The sequence below is a fragment of the Aegilops tauschii genome, chromosome 3 (assembly GCF_002575655.3).
Source record: "Aegilops tauschii subsp. strangulata cultivar AL8/78 chromosome 3, Aet v6.0, whole genome shotgun sequence".
Lineage (NCBI taxonomy): Eukaryota > Viridiplantae > Streptophyta > Magnoliopsida > Poales > Poaceae > Aegilops > Aegilops tauschii.
In genome coordinates this window covers 439,145,026-439,165,077 of record NC_053037.3, presented here as the reverse complement: position 1 = coordinate 439,165,077, position 20,052 = coordinate 439,145,026, and the positions used below count along the sequence as shown (strand labels likewise).

Below are 20,052 nucleotides of genomic sequence, written 5' to 3'. Positions count from 1 at the left end.
ATAGTATCATCCGCATATTGTAGGATGAATGACCCCCCCACATCCACGAGATGTGGATCAACCCCAAACCTAACAATCCTCATTGGCATGCCAAATAAGTACTCCCAACATATCTGTGACAATATTAAACAGTATGGGCGACATCAGATCTCCCTGACATAATCCCTTCTACATCTGAATATAGTGGCCAATACCATCGTTCATCTTTACCCCCACACTACTCCTTGTACAAAGTCTCCACCGGCTTCCTCCAAGTAGGGTCGAATCCCTTCATATGCAAAGCTTCCTGCAGGAATGACCACTTAACTTTATCGCAGACCTTCTCAAAATCCACTTCGAAGATCACTCTGTCAAGTTTCTTTGAATGTATTTCATGTAAGATGACCACGCCCACTAATATATGTCATCCTGGCATGAAAGCGATCTGAGTCGGCTTAACCACCGTATGCGCAATCTTTGTTAGATGATTTGTACCCAATTTGGTAAAAATATCGAAACTAACATTGAGTAAGCGTATGGGTCTGAATGCAATTCTAACAGCCTCTTCTTCTTAGGAAGTAAAGTAATCGTCCCAAAGTTTAGTTTGAACAGATGAAGTTAGCCGTTAGATCATGGAACATAGGCATCAAGTCCCCCTTAATAATCCCCCAACATCTCTGATAGAATTCCTCTCGGAGTCCGTCCAGGCCCGGTGCCTTATTATTCTTCATTTGCGTAATGGCCTCGAGCACATCCTTTTCTGTAAAAGGGGCACTGAGCACGTCATTCTCTTCCATACATAACTGAGAAATATCTCCCACCGTACTCTCATCTAGTGTGACAAAATTCTCAATCTGATCACCAAACAAGTTTATTTAATAATTAGAGATGTACAATGTAAGTTCTCGTGATCTATTATTGTACCTTCACCCTGTTCAAGTTGGACGACTCTCTTTTTTCTATATTTTCCATTCGCAATAAGATGTTAAACTAAGTGGCATTATCCCCTTGTACAACCTCTTGTGCTTTAGCTCTTTGTGCCCACTTTATCTCTTCCTATCAAATCATCTTTGCAAGACTCTCTTCAGCTGCTCTCTTAGCCATTTTGCAAAAAAAAGCTCTCTTAGCCACGCTAACAACCTTATCAAGAGGGCTTGTCTCGCCTTTAATATCAAACTCATTGGTAAGGTGAGGGAGCCTTTCTTTTTTCACTTTATAAATTCCACCAACATTTTTAGCCCAACCACGCAAGAAATTGTCTTCAATGCCTAATTTTAAAGTGCCATCTTTTCACATTTGTCTCCACTCTATTTTCTTTATCCCACTCCCTGGCCAGCAAATCTTGAAAATCGTCCGGTTCCACCCACAATAAATTTTTTTGAACTGAAACCGTAGAACAATCGTTCTACGGAAATTTCATTAAAATAAATAGTTTACAATATGTACAAAGTGAAACCAAAAAGGCTCAACCCACTCCTGTTTTATTGAAACCTGAAGCTAGCATTGTTATGTCAAAAGTTGTTCAATCCAGTTGGAAAATTGATCTCTGAATTTAGTTTTCATTCTGTGTAACAGAAGCTGAAGATCTGTCTTCAGTGAGGCCTTCCAAGCTTGAGTGGTGGCTGGTTTTCCTTTGAAAATTTTATCATTCCTTTGTATCCAGATATTCCAACATCCCATAATCATGATTTCCATGGCAAAGGCATTAGGCAAGTTTTGAATGGCCAGTGAGATCTCATCAAAGATGGACAATCCTTTGTGTCTGTGTCCCAAAAGGGATTGAAAGCAATTGAAAGCAAAGTCACAGTCCCAAAAAAGGTGTTCATCTGACAAAGTGCACAATTATAGGAAGGCAGGTGGAATGTTCTTCGTTGGAGCATGTTTCTGGTATTGACCCTGTCATGCAATAAGAGCCAAAAGAAGATCTTGTACCGAAGCATGGTTGCATTCTTCCATAATTTTTAAAAAGTGGTGCAGCTAGTGGTCCCTTTGTCAGTTCCTTGTACATCTTGATCGATGAGTAAGATGTACCCCAAGGATAAGTCCATTTATCACCATGATTTGAGGGTGGTAGAGAGTCAAGAGTGTTCTGAAGTTCAGTGAACTGGTTGTGTGCTTGAGCTGAGAGTGGGAGGAAGAAATTATCACTTATGTTTGCCTGTTGCAAAAACTCCTGAATGCTCAAAGTATCTTGGATTGCATAGGAGTAGAGTTATGGATATTTATGTCTTGTGATGCCATATCCCCAGTTGTCCATCCAAAAATCAATAGTGTCTCTTGTGCCCAACTAACCTTTGGCTACTGTTTTGAATTCAAGGAGCAGCTTGAAAATACTTTTCCACCAGAATGAACCTACATTCCTATTGGTAATCACTCCATCAGGATAGTAAGAATCCCAAATAAGATGCACCCAAGGGAGATTTTCTTTGTGTAGGAACTTATGTAGATGCTTCATTAAAAGACATTTATTATGAACATCAATGCTGAGAACTCCCAATCCTCCTTGGTCCTTGGGCTTGCAAACTTTGTCCCAGGCAATGAGTGCAGGACCTCTACCCTCCATACCATATTTCCTCCAGAAGCAGTGCTGTAAGGCTTTGTTGATTTGCTCAATTATGCCTTTTGGAAGATCAAGGGTGCACATGAAGAAAATAGGAAGATGCATGAAGACATATTTGATGAGAGTAAGTTTGTCCCCATAGGATAGTAATGTAGAGCAACCAGCCAGTCTGCTGTCAATCCTCTTGAGGACATGAGAAAAATCTTCCATCTTAGGCTTGGAAAGTGACAAAGGTAGGCCAAGATAAATGAAAGGGAAGGAGCCAATAGAACACCCCAGTCTGGCAGCTAGAGCTTGTAGTACCTCATTGTCAGTGTTGATGGGCACCATGGCTGATTTATCAAAGTTAACTCTTAGCCCAGTAAAGACTGTAAAATGGAGAATGAGGTTTTTGAGTTGCTCCACTTGCATGGAAGAAGCTGTCATAATTAGAACAGTGTCATCAGCATACTGAATGACTGGGAAATCAGGACAATGATGCTGTTCAAGTGGCCTTGAGATCAAATTGTTATGCATGGCCTCATTGAGAATAGACTGTAATAGATCTGCAGCAAGCACAAATAGTAATGTAGAGAGAGGGTCTCCCTGTCTCACTCCTCTTTTGCACAGAAACTTTTTCCCAGGGACCCCATTCAATAACACCGCAGAATATCCAGAGGAAAAAAGCATATCCATCCACATGAGCCATTTGTTGCCAGAACCTCTTGCAATGAGAATATCTTTTATTGACTGATGCTCAATGAGGTCAAAAGCCTTCTCAAAATCCAACTTCAAGACAATAATCTCCTGACAGACATTTTACATTGATGAATGAATTCATAAGACCAAGCAAGACAATCCTGGATTGATCTGGCCTTTAAAAACCCATACTGGTTAGTATGCACCAGCTTCAAAATGACCTCTTGGAGTCTATTTGCCAGAAGCTTAGTAATGATCTTGATTGAGCAGTTAAGCAGTGAAATTGGCCTGAAATCATTGGGTGTGGTTGGAGCATCTTTCTTAGGTATGAGAGTAATAAATGAAGAGTTGATGCTTTTGTAAGCTGATTCTTCCATGATAAAAGTCCTCAATTAAAGTGTAGAAATCAGGGGCCAGAATATCCCAACAATGCTTGATGAAGTTTGTATTGAAACCATCAGGTCCTGGAGCTTTATCATTAGGCAGGCTTTTTATAACAGCATCAATTTCCTCCTGAGAAAAAGGTGATTCCAACAGAGAAAGATCCACATCTCTATTCAACAAAGTACCCAAGTTAAGAGGATTGAAAGTGGGCACAGAGGTACTTAATCTCTTTTTGAAGGCATTGAAGAGAATATTAGCTTTGGCATTATGTTCTCTGTGAGTGTTGCCCAAATCATCATGCAAGCTAGCAATGTGATTAACCTTGTACTTGATGGTGGCTTTGGCTTGAAAATATTTTGAGTTTGCCTCTCCAAATTTAACCCATCTAATTGTAGCTCTCTGCTGCCAGTAGATCTTTTGTCTTTCTAGAAGTGTAAGTAAATGTTGTTTAAGAAACTCTCGTCCATTCCATTCTTGTAAAGTGAGAGTTCTAAAATCTTCAATTGCATCTAGAAAGAGAATGACCTCATTAGTGGCTTTGATGGACATACTGAGTTGAGAAATTGATTTGGCCCAGATTTTGAGACATTTCCTGAGCCTTTTGAATTTTGCAGTAATTCTCTTTGCACTATCTTGGATGTTGATGGCCTGTTCCCAATTCTGCTTTACAATATCTTTGAATCCCTCAATTTGTAGCCAATAGTTCTCAAACCTGAAGATTTTAGACTTGGGAATATGTGTACCAATTTGCACCTGACAAGGTATGTGATCTGAGACAGGTTTGGACAGAGGGACAACTAGGGTGTTAGGAAAGTGAGAAGTCCAAGATTTAGAAGTGAACACCCAGTCTAATTTTTCCAGTAGTGGTGCTTGCTGCATGTTGCTCCAAGTGAAGCTCCTTCCTTTTAATGGGATTTCAACCAGAGCCAGGCTATTGATGGCATCATTGAACTTTAGCATATCAGAAAAATTGCCCCCAGATCTGCTTCTATTGTGAGGGTATCTAATGTAGTTGAAGTCTCCCAAGATCATCCATTTTGTCTCATCAGGCATATGGATGTTGCTGAACCAGTTTAGGAAATCTTCTCTGGCTGCACCTTGGCAAGGACCATAAATGTTGGTAAGAATCCACGAATCACCAGTGAGCTTAGACTGAAATCTGATTGAAATAGAGAACTCATTTCGAAACAAGGTTTCACCCTCAAAAATGCTGCCATTCCAAGCTATGAGAAGCCCTCCAGAAGCTCCCACAGAGGGTAAAAAATCAAAACAATTGACCCTGTTAGGGCAAAAGTTTTTGATATATCTGAAATCAAAGTGTTCTTTCTTAGTTTGTTGCAAACAGACAATATCTGCATTTGCCTCAGCAATCTTGTTTCGAAGCGAAAGCCATTTGTTACTGTCATTAATACCTCTGATGTTCCAATTGAGTATATTCCAGGTTCTATTCATGATCAGATTGAATTAAGTCTGTAATTCCTCCTAAGAGATCAATCAAAGATAACCAAGCAAGCAAGATGACAAGCAAACTCTCAGCATAACAGAGCAGAAGATCACAACGTTGCGCAGAACACAGGGCAGTCTCAACACAGAGGTAAGTAATAGAGCAACTGCCATGGAGCATCACATTAGGATTCATTCTCATTACAAAAGCATTGTCTCTCAAAAGTACCATGGATAGAACATCATAAAAGTGCAACAGAGTCCCAGCTCTAATATTTCTTGTTGCTAACATAGGTAACATTAGAAAGCTATCTTAAGCAGGAAATCTATCTTAAGGCTTGAAAGCAGCCTTCTTGGATGGTCCTTTGGCAGCAGCCTTGGCCTCCTTCTTCTTCTTGGGCTGATGTAGCATCTCCTCAGAGCAGTCCAGCCTTGCAAAAGGAGACAGCAAGATTATTTACAATCTTAGTAGTAATAGCTGGAGGATCAGTAGAACAGGGGAAACAATTTTTGTCTGAGCAGGATTTCCTTCTGAAGCCATTGTTTAAAGCTTTCAATCTGAAGCTCCTTCTTACCTCAGTTTCCACCATGGGAGCCTTATCTTTTCTCTTCCATTGGGTGTGAGCATGGGAGGTGCTGGCAGGTGGTAGAGGGGGAGTGTTACTTCTGTGCAATGCCTGGGGTGTGGAAACAACATTAGAAGAAACTTCTGGCTCCTCATCTGAATTCTTACAACAAAGAATCTGTTCACTTTGACACTTGTCAGGTATTACAAATGGTAGAGGTTGGTTACTTGCAGAACCCTCAATGATATAAGTCCATAATTGGGAAGCAAGTAGAGATTTTGCCCAGTCAAAATTATCCACAGTCAAAAGAGCAAAAATTATGAATTTGCACCATTCAATAGGTACCTGGGTAACTTTATCTGTTGAGGCCCCAGGAGCAAAGTGAGCCTTCCAAAGCTCCAACCCCTCCTTTGAGAGAAACTCATCATCCTGACCTGAGGATGCGGATGGCAGTAATTGAATATCCTTGCCAGCAAAACTTGCATTGAAAATAGGATAAGGGAAGCCAGGGGGCCTCCAAACTGTTACCTGCAGAGGAACTGGAGATTTCTGCATTTTGATTGAGAGCTTCAGTCTGTTCAGCAGCAGGGCCATCCATATTGGCCAGAGATAGGAGAGCCTGAGAGTGGGGCTCTTTCTCAGGCAACAGAGTAGGGGCAGCAAGATCATCAGTATTGGTAGCGACAACAGGCACCTCTTCTGCAGGCAATGGTGCAACAGCAACATCTGGAACTATTGCTGCAATGGGGAGAGCAGCAGGAGGAGCATCAATTTCAGCTACAACACTGAAAGTAGCAGCAGCAACATCAACTGGCAATAGCATGTGTTGCAAAAGTGGCTCTGGTACTGGTAGTTCCATTTGAGGCTGCGGAAGAGATTCAGCAACCAGCATTTCATTCTCAAGAGCAGGCAAATGAGCTTCAGGAATTGCCAAGTCTTCTATGGGCAGCTATTCAATGGGTTGATTGAGATCAAAAGTAGCATGTGCAACAGGTGCAACTGGAGGAGCAGCAGGCAGAACTAGGGGTGCCAGAAGCTCATCCAGATCAGGAATGTCTGGTGCTCCAATAGCAGACTCAGCTGAACTAACATTTGCATTTGGCAGGCCCAAAGATAAAGTGAGCCCACTGTGATCATCTTCTGGCTGTACAACCTGAACTTCAAGAGGTCCCATTAAGTCATGTAATTCCAGAAACTCTCCAGCTTGGATTTCCACATCAACAGGATGCTGCTGCTGCGACATAGCCCAGTGACCCCAACCATCATCTTCATCATCAGCATTCAGTTCTGGAGCTTCCTCAATGACAGGTAAACCCTGCTGCTCAGGCTGTAGAAGGTGAAAGCAACTGGTCCAACCATGAGATTATTCTGATTGGGGTGATGGAATTGCTCTGGTGGCCTTGGGTGAGAGTTGCCATCTTCAGGAACTGGGTCTTCATCAGGCGGTGGCACTCCAATAGGGATATCATCCACGATCACGACAGGGCAAGTCCAAGACTGACCACTAAAGTTCTTGGCACCAGAAACCACCAGGCTTGCAGGAACATCTTTGAGAGCTTCAACTTTAACTTTCAGTGCCACAGCCGCATCACTTGATTTAAATCTGTCCCAAACCATCAACTGCCCGAAACTTGCAGTAGCATTAGATAGCTCATGAAAATTCCTTAAATCAGCAGGGAAACCGAACACCATGAGCCAGACATCTCAATTCAGATTGAAGTTTTTCCAATTCAGCCCCTCATTATGTCTTTGAAAGATAATATGAATGTCATCGTAGGCATGCGGTCCCCTGTTCACTAGAAAATCTCTATCGGCCGCACTATGAACCCTCACAAAAGCTTGTCCAAATGGGCACTTTGTCACTTCAGAGACACCAATGCGCTTGGATTGCAGAAACTCTAGGAGGATCTCACGGACATTGAGAAAACTTACTTCTCCTTGCAGCATGGGGATGATTGTTGCAATGGCAAGATCTTCGTTGGCTGGCACAAGATTGCCATGAAGCACACGGTGGCGCGCAGGCCTCCCTTCCACCTCGATCGCATGGAAACCCTCAGGGAGAAATGGCGCAGGGTCGAATGGGAAGGTCGCCATCACCGGCGAGAGGAGAGTAGCTGCGTCAGTCAAGACCCTCGAAGGGAGAGCTGGTTGTTGCAGAGAAGGAGGAGAGTGGTGAGAATGCGAGTAGGCACCGACGGTAATTGCTTGATTTGACTGAACAGGGGAAATGATGCCCTCTCTGACAGATGGGCTTAAATGTGGCGATTGACGGGAGTCTCGGTCCCTAGCCAAAAGTGGCTGCTGCAGGAGAGGCGATTGAATGCGAGGCATCGGTTCGGAGTTCGCGCCTCCAAACCTACAGTTATCCTTGATATGACCCAAGCGGCAGCATCCTCTGCAGAGGATTCTATTCTTGCAACTGGGCCGAAGATGACCCACACCAAGACAGCGAATACAGAAAAGGCTGTTGGGCTCCCTAGTAACTTGGGCTGGCCCAGAATTTTGTATACCCGTAAGTCCCGCCCCTCCGAGGGCCACATTATTGGGCGCAGTTAATACGGTGTGTAAAGAGGCCGGGTGTAATGAAGCCGCTGTTTGAGTTAGGCGCTCAGAAACTGAAAGAGGACGAGCAGCAATAGATCTGACCGGTGATCGGGCCGGGGATCTGACCAGAGATCTAACCGGAGAACGAACGGTGGAATTGTGGACAGGAAAGAACCTTGGAGTTTGAACTGCTTCAAAATAGGACCTACGATCACCAGAACGGTTCACCACAGTCCATTCCTCGTCAAGTTCTTGCTGATACAGCCGGAACTCTTTGTGAGAATCCGGTCCACCATTGCCCCAAAGGAAAACCCCAAACTGAAAAGATCATTGACGCAATTCCCCCCTTTGATGATAGCAAAACCCACACTCTTGGAGGAAACGCTGAACTTAAAGGACCAATTTTGAAGGCAAGAAACTTTGAAACAAGAAGCATGACCCCCAAAGCAGGATTGAAGCATGAGACTGACCGAATCAGCATTGATACAAAGTTTAGATCGAGTCACCGCAACCACCAGGAAGAATTCCTTGAGTTTGCCACCCTCGAAATGATTGATTGGAACACCAAATTGCTTCCAGATGTAGGCTTCGAAGGCCAAGCCTTGTTCGAACTTGAGGTCAGAGAGAGCCATCACGTCGATGGAGATCGAACTAGCGAGCGGTGGCTGCCAGTGTCCGGAGTGACGACCGGCAAATGAGGGATGTGGACACCGGGGCCGGAGTGACCACCGGTGAGGGCAAGGTTGTGGCCAACCACGATAATTTGAAAGAGAAGATATTCTTGTTTCCAATGTGAGGCGCGTCAATCAACAATGATGTAAACTCATCAGCGGATTATTTGGGACCTGATGCTGCCATAATTGGTTAGTGCCACCAACTAGTGCCATGGGATGTTGGCATATCTGGATGCAGAGAAATGACAAAATATTCCAAGCTCGTACAACTTCAGTACTCTCATGGAGACGATTGCTCAGATCAGATCTTCTCCTCCTCAAACATAGGATAAAAGCAAATAAATTAGAACGCACTACATTTTGTTACGGCCCAAGTACCACACTGTCAAGACCAGGCCTCAACACCCACGGGGCCGGAACAGGCCCATCGCATTCGGAGGCCCAGCGGCCGCTTCCCAGCCCACGTTTGGGACACCCGGAGCAGGGTTAAGTAGGGCGAGGGTTTTCAGGAGAGGGGCATCGAAGAACTAGAACCTGGCGGTGGCTCTCCCTTTTTTCCCCTTCCCTCTCTGGTCTCCTCCGATCCCGGATTCTTGTAACTCTGATTCTGTAAACAGCCACCTATATTGCTAGCTATAGATCCGGAGCGTAACAAGTGGTAATCAGAGCCTCTTTCCCTCACCGATCCGTCGCCGTTTTTCCCTCCGATCTGGCGGGTCGTTTCCCATCGATCATCCAGACAAGGCGACGCAAGGCTGCGACGATGGAGGAGCACACCAAGGCGTTGGCGGATCTGACGGCGGCCATCTCAGCGTTGACGACCAAGATCGACGAGATCCACCCGGTCGTCCTCGAACTGCAAGGGTGGAAGCCTACGATCGAGCAGTCCGTGGAGGAGCTGCGGGCCGAAGTGGGTGATCTGCGCTCTCATCTGGCGCAGGCGGCGCCGGGGAAGACGCCCGCGACACTGGACGTGGAGGCACCAAGGAGGGAGGCGCCACCGGCGCGATTGGGGGATCTCCCTCCCCTGCTTCCTCTGGCGGCACCAGCATCGCGCCAAACGGCGGACATGGAGTCGGCAAGGAACGGAGGGCCGCCGATCCGCTTGACGGATCTGCCTCCTCTGCTTCCTCTGACGGCAGCGGCTCGTGGTGACGGCAGGCAGGGCCACGGCTTCACAACACTTCACCGGGGGAAGTCACCGGGTGAGCACACCCTGGGGGCGCCTCCGGTCACCGGTGCGTTCGATTCTCATCATTCCGGGGAGAGTTCGTTTGCGGGGGATCGCAATTTTTCTCGCCTGCCTTTTCCTGCGCGTTTTGATTTTCCCATTTTCGACGGCAGTCAGCCTCGGCCATGGCGGCTGAAGTGCGAAGCCTATTTTCGAGTCTGCTCACTCTCTCCCGACACTTGGGTGAGTTGTGCTGCTATGTACTTCACTGATGGGGCTCTTTCCTGGCTTCAAGCTACACAAGCACATCTTCTGTACTCTAGTTGGGCCGATTTCGCCGCTGCTGTTTGTTTGCAATTTGGTCGGGAGGAATTTCAAGTTCTTTTGCGTCAGTTTAATGGTCTCAAACAGACTGGGTCCGTGACCGAATATGCGGACAAATTCACTCAGTTCATGCATAATCTCACTGCACATCACACCTCTTGGGAGCCGGCTTTCTTTATTACTCATTTTGTAGATGGTCTGCTTAAGGAAATCAGAGTTGCTGTTTTGTTGCATCGACCCCAAACGCTCGATACTGCCGTGGATTTGGCCTGTTTGCAGGAAGAGGTGTTGGAGGCTATGAAGAGAGACGATCGGCGGGCTCCTAGTGGCTCCCATTCCCGGGCCATTCCGCGCACAGCCCTTCCCCTACCACCTCCACCACCACCTCGACAAGTGGCGAGGAGCAGCTCGGATGCGCGTGCAGAGGACCGCCGCGCCACGGAGGCGGCTCGAGCACCGGCAAGCGACGACCGGATGTCGACGCTGCGTGCCTACCGAAGGGCCAAGGGGCTCTGTTTCACCTGTGGTGAATGGTGGGGCCGCGATCATCACTGCGGGCCTATGGTCCAGCTTCACGTCGTCGAAGAAATGCTCGAGATGTTGCACTCGCCGGCGACAGACACGGAGGAAGAGCAACTGGAGGCGCCATCGGCAGATTGTTGTGTGCTGTCTAGAGAGGCGGTGGAAGGCGCCGACTCGCCCACAACTATGCGCCTCCATGGCTGGGTGCAGAACAGAGAAGTGCTTATGCTGATTGACTCCGGCTCGTCGCATAGTTTTGTCAGTTCGGCTCTGGCTGAGAGGTTACAAGGGGTTCACGCTACTCGACACCCGTTCTCAGTCCGAGTGGCCAATGGGGAGCAGATGCGCAGCGATCAGGAGGTTTTTGACTGCCAGTGGCGATCTCATGGGGTGGAATTCCACACCACGTTCAAAGTTCTGCCGTTGGGGTGCTACGACGCCATTCTCGGCATCGATTGGCTCGCCACACATAGCCCGATGCAGGTCCATTGGCTGGAAAAGACGATGAGCTTCGAGTACCAGGGCAAGCGAGTGCATCTGCAGGGAGCTTGGTCCGACACCACCTCCTGTCAGATGATATCCAAGGACGAGCTCAATTTCATGATACAGAACTCTGCCGTCGCTCGAGTGGTGCAACTTTGCGCCCTTCAGGAACAGGCCAAGGAGCCACCATTGCCAGCCGAAGTTAGCGAGCTGATTGAGCAATATGAAGTGCTTTTTGAAGAACCAAGGGGACTTCCACCGCATCGAGCGTTCGAACATGCTATTCCATTGGTGGCAGGAGCGAAACCGGTAAATCTCAGACCATACCGACACAGCCCAGCGCAGAAGGATGAGGTGGAGAAGCAAGTGGCCGACATGCTCGCCCAAGGAATCATTCAGCCCAGCGTGAGCCCGTTTGCCTCACCTGTGTTGTTGGTGCAGAAGAAGGATTTGACCTGGAGGTTTTGCGTAGATTATCGCCACCTCAACGCGATCACGATCAAGAACCGCCACCCCCTCCCCATCATTGACGAGCTGCTAGACGAGTTGGCGGGCTCGTGTTTCTTTACCAGTTTGGACCTGAGGGCAGGATATCACCAGATTCGCATGAGACAGGGGGATGAATACAAGACAGCCTTCAAGACGCACCATGGACATTTCAAGTTTAAGGTCATGCCGTATGGAGTCACTGGGGGCCCCAGCACGTTTCAAGGGGGCATGAACATCGTCCTATCCCCGCTGTTACGCAAAGGAGTGCTGGTGTTCATTGATGATATCCTTGTCTACAGCTCAGATTTGATCACTCACGTTCGGTTGTTGCGCCAAGTGTTCAGCCTGCTGAAGGAACACCATCTCAGAATCAATCGCAACAAGTGCTCTTTTGCTCGACCTAGTTTGCTCTACCTTGGGCATGTAATCAGTAAGGAAGGGGTTCGCACTGATGCAAAGAACATCGCGGCCGTCCAGTCTTGGCCGCCCCCGACAACGGTGAAGGAAGTGCGTGGATTCTTGGGATTAGTAGGGTATTATCGGAAATTCGTCCGTGGTTTCGCCCTCATCTCCCGGCCGCTGACAGACCTGCTGAAGAAAGGTACGGTTTTCCGCTGGACGGACGAGGAAGAAGGCTCCTTCCGGGCACTCCAGCAAGCCCTGATCTCAGCTCCTGTTCTGGCCTTACCCGACTTCAAGAAACCTTTCCACTTGGAGACCGATGCTTCTGCGCACGGAATTGGCGCGGTCCTCTCCCAGGACAAGCATCCAGTTGGGTTCCTGAGTAAAGCACTCGGGCCGCGCAACATCGCCCTGTCTACTTATGAGAAGGAGGGGCTCGCGATCCTGATGGCCGTGGATCACTGGCGCCCATACCTGCAGAACGATGAGTTCACTATTCACACCGACCAACGGAGCCTCATTCACCTGGAAGATCAGCGCTTGGCAACTCCTTGGCAACAAAAGATCATGGCCAAACTCCTGGGCCTTCGCTATCACATCATCTACAAGAAGGGCACTGACAACCGAGCTGCCGACGCGCTCTCTCGCTGCCCAGGCCCGCCTCAAGGTGATCTGGCAGCGATCACTTCTGCTGTGCCCGCCTGGCTGGAGGACGTACAGGCAGGTTATCAAGGTGATGAGGAAGCACAGAAAATCCTCACCAGGCTTGCAACTTCACCAGAAGGATTTGATGGTTTCCTGTTGGATAATGGTGTCATTAAGCACCGGGGCCGGGTTTGGCTTGGGGGCAACGTGGCCATCCAGAGGCATGTTTTGGAAGCACTACACGCCGGTGCTATCGGTGGGCATTCAGGATTCAACGCTACTTATCGTCGAGTGAGACGTCTCTTTACATGGCCCGGCCTTAAACATCACGTGAAGCTATTCGTGGAGGCGTGCCAGACTTGCAAGCAGGCCAAGCCGGAGCGTGTGCGTTACCCAGGCCTCCTGGAGCCGTTGCCGGTGCCTACACAAGCATGGCAAATGATCACGATGGACTTCGTGGAAGGGCTACCGCACTCGTCCAACCACAACTCCATCTTGGTGGTGGTGGACAAATTCTCCCGGTACGCGCATTTCATTCCGCTCAGGCATCCTTTCACCGCTTTCCAAGTGGCGCAGGCTTTCGTCTCTCATGTCTAGAAGCTCCACGGCCTTCCGGAGTCGATCGTCTCTGATCGGGACCCCATCTTCACAAGTGTGCTGTGGAAAGAGCTTTTCCGGTTGACGCACACTCAACTCCGTATGAGCACGGCTCGTCACCCCCAGACGGACGGGCAATCGGAACGGGTCAACCAGTGCTTGGAGACCTTCCTGCGCTGCTTCGTCCACGCTTGTCCTACCAAATGGTACGTATGGCTCCCCCTAGCTGAGTTCTGGTACAATACGTCCCCGCACTCAGCTCTTGGCACTACTCCTTTCGAGGTGCTTTACGGCCACGCCCCGCGTCATTTCGGCATCATCGACCCTGTGGCTTGCGCTTCTCCCGACTTGGCGGAGTGGCTCCAAGACCGCGCCCAGATGACGAACCTCATTCGTCAACATCTGCTACGGGCTCGCCAACAAATGAAGGACTCCGCGGACAAGCGTCGTTCCGACAGAGTATTCGAGGTGGACGATTGGGTGTTCCTCAAACTGCAACCTACGTCCAGCGATCGGTGGCTACGCGCAGCAATCAGAAGCTCGCCTTCCGCTACTTCGGCCCCTACATGGTGCTCCAACGCGTGGGTGCAGTGGCGTACAAGCTGCAGATGCCCGAAGGCAGCTCCGTCCACCCCGTGTTCCATGTCTCCCAACTGCGGCAAGCGCTTCCGCCCACGGAACAGGCGATTCAACAGCTACCAGCAGCGGCAGCACCGACACCTATGCCAGAAGAAATCCTGGAGGACCGCGTCATCCAGCGGGGTGGCGCACCCGTACCCCAGGTGCGCGTTCGTTGGACCGATCAGCCACCCGAGCTAGCCACTTGGGAGGATCGGCCAGAGCTTCAGCACCATTTTCCGAGCGCGCCAGCTTGGGGACAAGCTGTGTCTCAAGGAGGAGGGAGTGTTACGGCCCAAGTACCACACTGTCAAGACCAGGCCTCAACACCCACGGGGCCGGAACAGGCCCATCGCATTTGGAGGCCCAGCGGCCGCTTCCCAGCCCACGTTTGGGACACCCGGAGCAGGGTTAAGTAGGGCGAGGGTTTTCAGGAGAGGGGCATCGAAGAACTAGAATCTGGCGGCGGCTCTCCCTTTTTTCCCCTTCCCTTTCTGGTCTCCTCCGATCCCGGATTCTTGTAACTCTGAGTCTGTAAACAGCCACCTATATTGCTAGCTATAGACCCGGAGCGTAACATAGGATAAAATATTCCAAGCTCGTACAGCTTCAGTACTCTCATGGAGACGATTGCTCAGATCAGATCTTCTCCTCCTCAAACATAGGATAAAAGGAAATAAATTAGAACGCACTACATTTCTTCCCCCTAGGCGTGTCACGGTTAAACTTCACCAGGGAGCGTAGCAATTGTGAGACAAAAAAAAGCCTTTGTTGTAACCTGTGGATAGTATTCCATCCCAAGCTAAACTACCATAGTGAGTACGTATCATAGATTTCCACTAACTTTTGCTGTAAGCTGTATCTGTCGTAGTCACAGTGAACTCACTTTGAGTTTCAGAAAACCCTGTATCTGTCCTGTTCCTCCCCAGGTTCACGCCGGGCTCATTTGGCTCTGGCAACGTGGCGTTCTCGCCGGCCAGCATCATAACAACCGAGGACATCATCGGCCTGTTCCTAGGCTGCACGTCGACGCACATGAGGGCAACCTGTATGCACCTCCGCACCTGGCTGTGATCGCAGCTGCTGCCCATCGCACCGTCCAGGAGCTCCGTGCTCCTGCCTTCCTTCCACAACATCCACGCCTGAAAAATGGTCAGCATGATCATACATTAGCAACACAATTAATGAAAGATCGACCACCCGTGGCAGCTAATCATGCTGATATATACTCCTACTTACATAACCGCAGAGGTTTAGATCGAGCTCGGCGTCATAAAAGCCTCGGATTTTCTTGCCGGTGACGATCTCCAGCACCATGACGCCGAAGCTGTAGATGTCGGATTTGATGGAGAACACGCCGTCCATGGCGTATTCCGGGGACATGTAACCGCTGATGATCGACCACCACCTCACAAGTCAGCATGTAGTACAGCCCATCTCGAGAACAGTATACAACGATTTCAGAGATCATGATACTCACTATGTCCCGATGACCTTCAGGGTGTACGCCGTTGTCTGGTCGCCTCCGAACATTCTCGCGATGCCGAAGTCGGATATCTTGGGGACCATGTTCCTGTCCAGCAGCACGTTGCTCGCTTTCATATCCCTGTGGATGATCCTAACCCTCGAATCCTCGTGGAGATAGAGCAGACCCCGTGCGATCCCCAGAATGATCTCAAAGCGTTTGCTCCATCCTAGCAACTTACGCTTTGCATCATCTGCATCGTAATACATTCACTGAGATAAATTAACTGTGTCCATTTGATATAGGAAAGTGGTCGCGAGTTTTCTCTTGTGCAGCAAATTGTTGAACTGAACTGACCAAATATGAAGGTATCCAGGCTGTTGTTGTGCATGAACTCGTACACGAGCAGCCTCTCGTCGTCGTCGATGCAGCAGCCGAGCAGCCTCACCAGGTTCCTGTGCTGGAGCTTGGCGATTAGCCTCACCTCGTTCTTGAATTCCTCGACGCCTTGTGATGATTTCTTGGACAACCTCTTCACAGCTACTTCTTGCCCATCCTCAAGCCTTCCCTGCTCATTATTATATTTCGTAAGCATTAAACTAAAATAACATGCGGAGAATCACCACTTATCCTAGTAATTTCACTTGATCTTTGTGATCTTACCAAATAGACAGGGCCAAATCCACCTTCTCCCAGCTTGCTCTCCGCTGCGAAGTTGTCCGTGGCGGCGAGGATCACGGCGAGATCGAACAACGGAAGGTCCAGATCGTCTTCGCCGCAGCTCATCTTGTTCTCGTCGTCCCGAGCTGGGCTCAAATCAGCAGTGTGTTTTCTGGCCCTGAATGGAAGCACGTTGCCTCCACTGCCTGGCGCCGTTTCAGGCGCCTGACGCCGCCGCTTCCTCCTCGCCTTGTATCTCCAGAAACATAAGCAGCCAGCGGCTGCCAGAAGAAGCACGCCGGAAATAGTCGCGGCGACGGCGATCACCATGGGGCGTCGGCGCTTACCTGAAACTGCAATCAAGGCATCTACATCTGACTGCGCGAGCCGGATGTACAGGTCCTGCACGACCGCCGGATAGTGCCGCATGTTAAGCAGATCGGTGGCCCAAATGACGCACCCGCGGTTGACGCCCCCGCTGATGTTCGCGGCGGAGTAGGCTCTGCAGCTGCAGTTGGCCAGGCACAGCTGTCTGCACTCGTCCAGCGTCATGTCGGCGTGCACCGTCGCGTTAGTCGCCTCCGGCAGCTTCATGTTGTTCACCGGCCAGAACCCGTCGCCGTCCCCGCAGCTCAGCTTGGTCTTCCTGACGCAGCCGCCGGAGCCGTCCCTGAAGCTCCACTTCCGTGACCGCGGCTGGAACCCCGGCAAGCAGCTACACTCCGGCGAATGCGCGGTGTCGCAGTAGGCGAAACCGAAAGGCCCGCACCTGGCGTAGCTGTCGCACGGGTCGGTCGGGTGGTACCAGAAATTGTTCCACGCGCCGTCGGCCCACACGTACCGCTGCATCAGCCCCGTCGAGCCTTCCACGACGAGCCGCGTCAGCAGAGACGAGGAGCTGATGTAGTAGGTGCCGTACGTCTCGTTGGGGTTTGACACGAGCGCGAATGTGTACTCCTCGGTCTTGAGCTCCGGCACGCCGGTGAGCACCACGCCGTTCCACGGCCCGGTCGTGAAGATCTTCACCGGGCCGCGGAAGAGGAAGAACTCAGGCAGTCCGCCGGTGAGTAGCTTGACCGTGTACTCCCCCGGGGAGGGGTCGGCGGGGCTGCTCCACGACGTGATGTTCCAGGCGAAGCCACTCCTGTGATCCACCCCGATCTTCATGCCGGGGAGCTGCGTGTCCGTCGGGTAGTCGAAGCTCTGCCATGTCACGCTCTGGCTCGGTCCACTTCCATCGGAGCTCACGACCAAGTTGCCGCTGTCGAGAAGCCGAGCGGTGGCCTTGGTGGTCACGTTTCCGGTGGGCGCCGCGGAGGACCAAACGGTGGTGTTCTGGCCGTCGACGACGACAAGGCGGCCGTCGGGAGAGAGCTTGAGGACGCCCGGGGATTCGACCACCGGGTCCCGGCGGTTGGCGACCCACACGACGGTCTGTACCGGGATGCGTGCGTACCAAATGCCGATGTAGGTCCTGCCGCCGGAGCTGCCGGGCGGGCTGAAGAAGCCTAACCTGAATGCTCCACGGGCGGAGAGCAGCGTCTGGTTGCCGGCGATGGACGTGGTCAGGTCGATGGTGTCGGTGGCGATCGATATGGGGAGGTAGGTGGCCGCGAAAAGGAGGAGTAGAGAGAGCGCGCGCCTCCTCATCAGCTCTTCTATGATCTCTTTGCTTTGGAGTTGGCCGCTCAAATACGAGCTGCCGCTGGCCGGCGGCCAGCGGCCGGTGGAATATGTTATACTGTGTGAATGAAAACTGATACTCTAGTTGAGTGGCTGCTTGAGTGCTGAAAGAAGTAATGTTGCTTCACTTGCTTATTAGCTGAAAATGTGGGCTGGTCAACATCCGGAACAGCGTGTTGGCGGACACCGCCACATGGGTGTTCAAACTACGATATCACGATGCACTTGGATGGTTACATGTCAGTCATCATCAGAGAAGAAAAAAAATGTATACTTGGATGTGTGGTCAAACTTCGGTATCACGGTATCAGATCCGAGTATTGCGGTGCACTTGCAGTGTTTTTTTTTCTCTCTTTTTGCTAGCAGCGGGGTTTTGCCAGTTCGTTTTAAATATAGAAACTAGCAATCTGATCCTGATGCGTAACAGTTTAAGTACTAAAAATGGGACACCCTATGTGCAAGTTGCCTTAATAAACAGTTTTGGTTCAGTCACCCTGCTGTCTGTTCAATGCACTTGAATTGGCATACGGCCTGTGATGCGGTTGGGTTGAAGGAGCATCGCACCACCGTGCATGTACAGTAAGTAGCCGCCTTCTTTTGGCTAAAACGTTGCTCATTATGCACGGCTTCCAATAACTACATCTTTTTTAAATTTCTTTTTAGAAACAAGGCCGAGTCCGGTGCTAACTCAATGACGAAAAGACCCACAACCCACTCAACACACACCACAACTCAACACAACACATCACAACCCACAACTCATCGGATCCCAAGAAACACAACGCGAGGATTACATTGAATAGATCTCGGATGAGATTATTGTATTGAAAATCAAAAAGAGAGAGAAAAAAGCCATCTAACTACTGCCATGGACACGTAGGTCCTGTGAAAACGACGTCAACATGGAGGCAGCAAGGTTGATGAAGATCGCCTTCGTGATGGGTTCCCCTCCGACAGAGTACCGACCAAGGCCTCTAGATGGGATTGTGGAAGAACAAAGGCTGGCGGCGGCGAAATAATTGTTTCGGGTCTTGCTCTGGTGGTTTCTGGATTTTAGGGAATTTATAGCGCTTGAATTAGGTTGAACGGACCCACAGGGGAGTCACAAGCTCACATGGCGCCCCGGGGGCGCCCCCTCGAATGTCGTCTAGTGCATCCCTGAAGCTTATAGGGTCTCTTCTGTTCACAAAAAACCACCGTAAAATTTCATCGTGCTTGGTCTTCGTTTGGTATGGTTTTTCTGCGAAACAAAGAAATAGGCTAAAAAAACAGAAACTGGCACTGGGCACTAGGTTAATAGGTTAGTCCACAAAAATGATATAAAATTGTATATAAAGCATACAAGATTGATTACAAGATTGATATATAATAGCATGAAACAATTAAAAATTATAGATATGTTTGAGGCGTATCACACGACAATCCACCGATTTTATGCCCCCGTCGCTTGCACTGGTAGCACTTGATCATCTCCTGCTTGAATGCTCACCCACCGTGACTTGAATTGAGGCTTGGCTGGGAGCGCTGCCCATGAAGCTTGACGAGACCCCCACGCAGAGCGGCTGTAGCCGCATCCCCGAGGTGTCTTGATGGCGCCAACTGTGATAGGGGCGGACCAGATGCCAAGGATTTGGAAGGGGATCCTCCGAAGTGCTCCCGGGACAGGAGGACGCCAGTTGCTACGCAGTAGATCACTACTAGGGAAAATCCTAGCAGTAGCGCTGCTTTTTGGGCTAGCAGTAGCGCGGTCCGCCGCGCTACTGCTACGGCGCTACAGCTAAACAGTAGCAGTAGCGGTGGTTTTCCCGCGCTACTGCTATACCTACTTAGCAGTAGCGCCGTTTTAAGAACGCGCTACTGGTAGTTACTGGCAGCGCCACCCTACCCGCGCTACTACTATTATTACGTATTCTATTTCATTTTTATTTTATGTCGTATTCATACACCATTATACATGTTAATCCAACTTGGTCACTTTGGATCCGTCCACTTGACACTAATCTGCGGTTCTTTCACCCAATGATATAATAACTCATCATCATCATCATAATATCATTAACAACTTATCATCATAATACATCATTGTCATATAACAACTCCTCCTCATCATCATTTTCGTTCATGAGACATCATATAACAACTTGGTCACTAGTCATAATAACAAC

General features: G+C 49.5%; 2 protein-coding genes across 2 annotated transcripts; both read right to left on the bottom strand.

Annotated features, from left to right (window-relative positions):
- Nucleotides 1-217: 217 nt before the first annotated feature.
- LOC141043015 (uncharacterized) lies at nt 218-4,480 on the bottom strand. Its single transcript, XM_073511931.1, has 6 exons — nt 3,673-4,480; nt 3,439-3,587; nt 3,241-3,325; nt 2,843-2,958; nt 696-833; nt 218-286 (listed from the first exon to the last, which is right to left on the bottom strand). Exons 1-6 carry the CDS (start codon nt 4,478-4,480, stop codon nt 218-220), a joined length of 1,365 nt encoding a protein of 454 aa, XP_073368032.1.
- A 10,273-nt stretch (nt 4,481-14,753) lies between these two features.
- On the bottom strand, nt 14,754-17,993 carry LOC109766740 (receptor-like serine/threonine-protein kinase SD1-8). Its single transcript, XM_020325521.4, has 5 exons — nt 16,208-17,993; nt 15,902-16,112; nt 15,560-15,797; nt 15,319-15,469; nt 14,754-15,221 (listed from the first exon to the last, which is right to left on the bottom strand). Exons 1-5 carry the CDS (start codon nt 17,852-17,854, stop codon nt 14,919-14,921), a joined length of 2,550 nt encoding a protein of 849 aa, XP_020181110.1. The 5' UTR covers nt 17,855-17,993; the 3' UTR covers nt 14,754-14,918.
- Between the last annotated feature and the right edge of the window lie 2,059 nt (nt 17,994-20,052).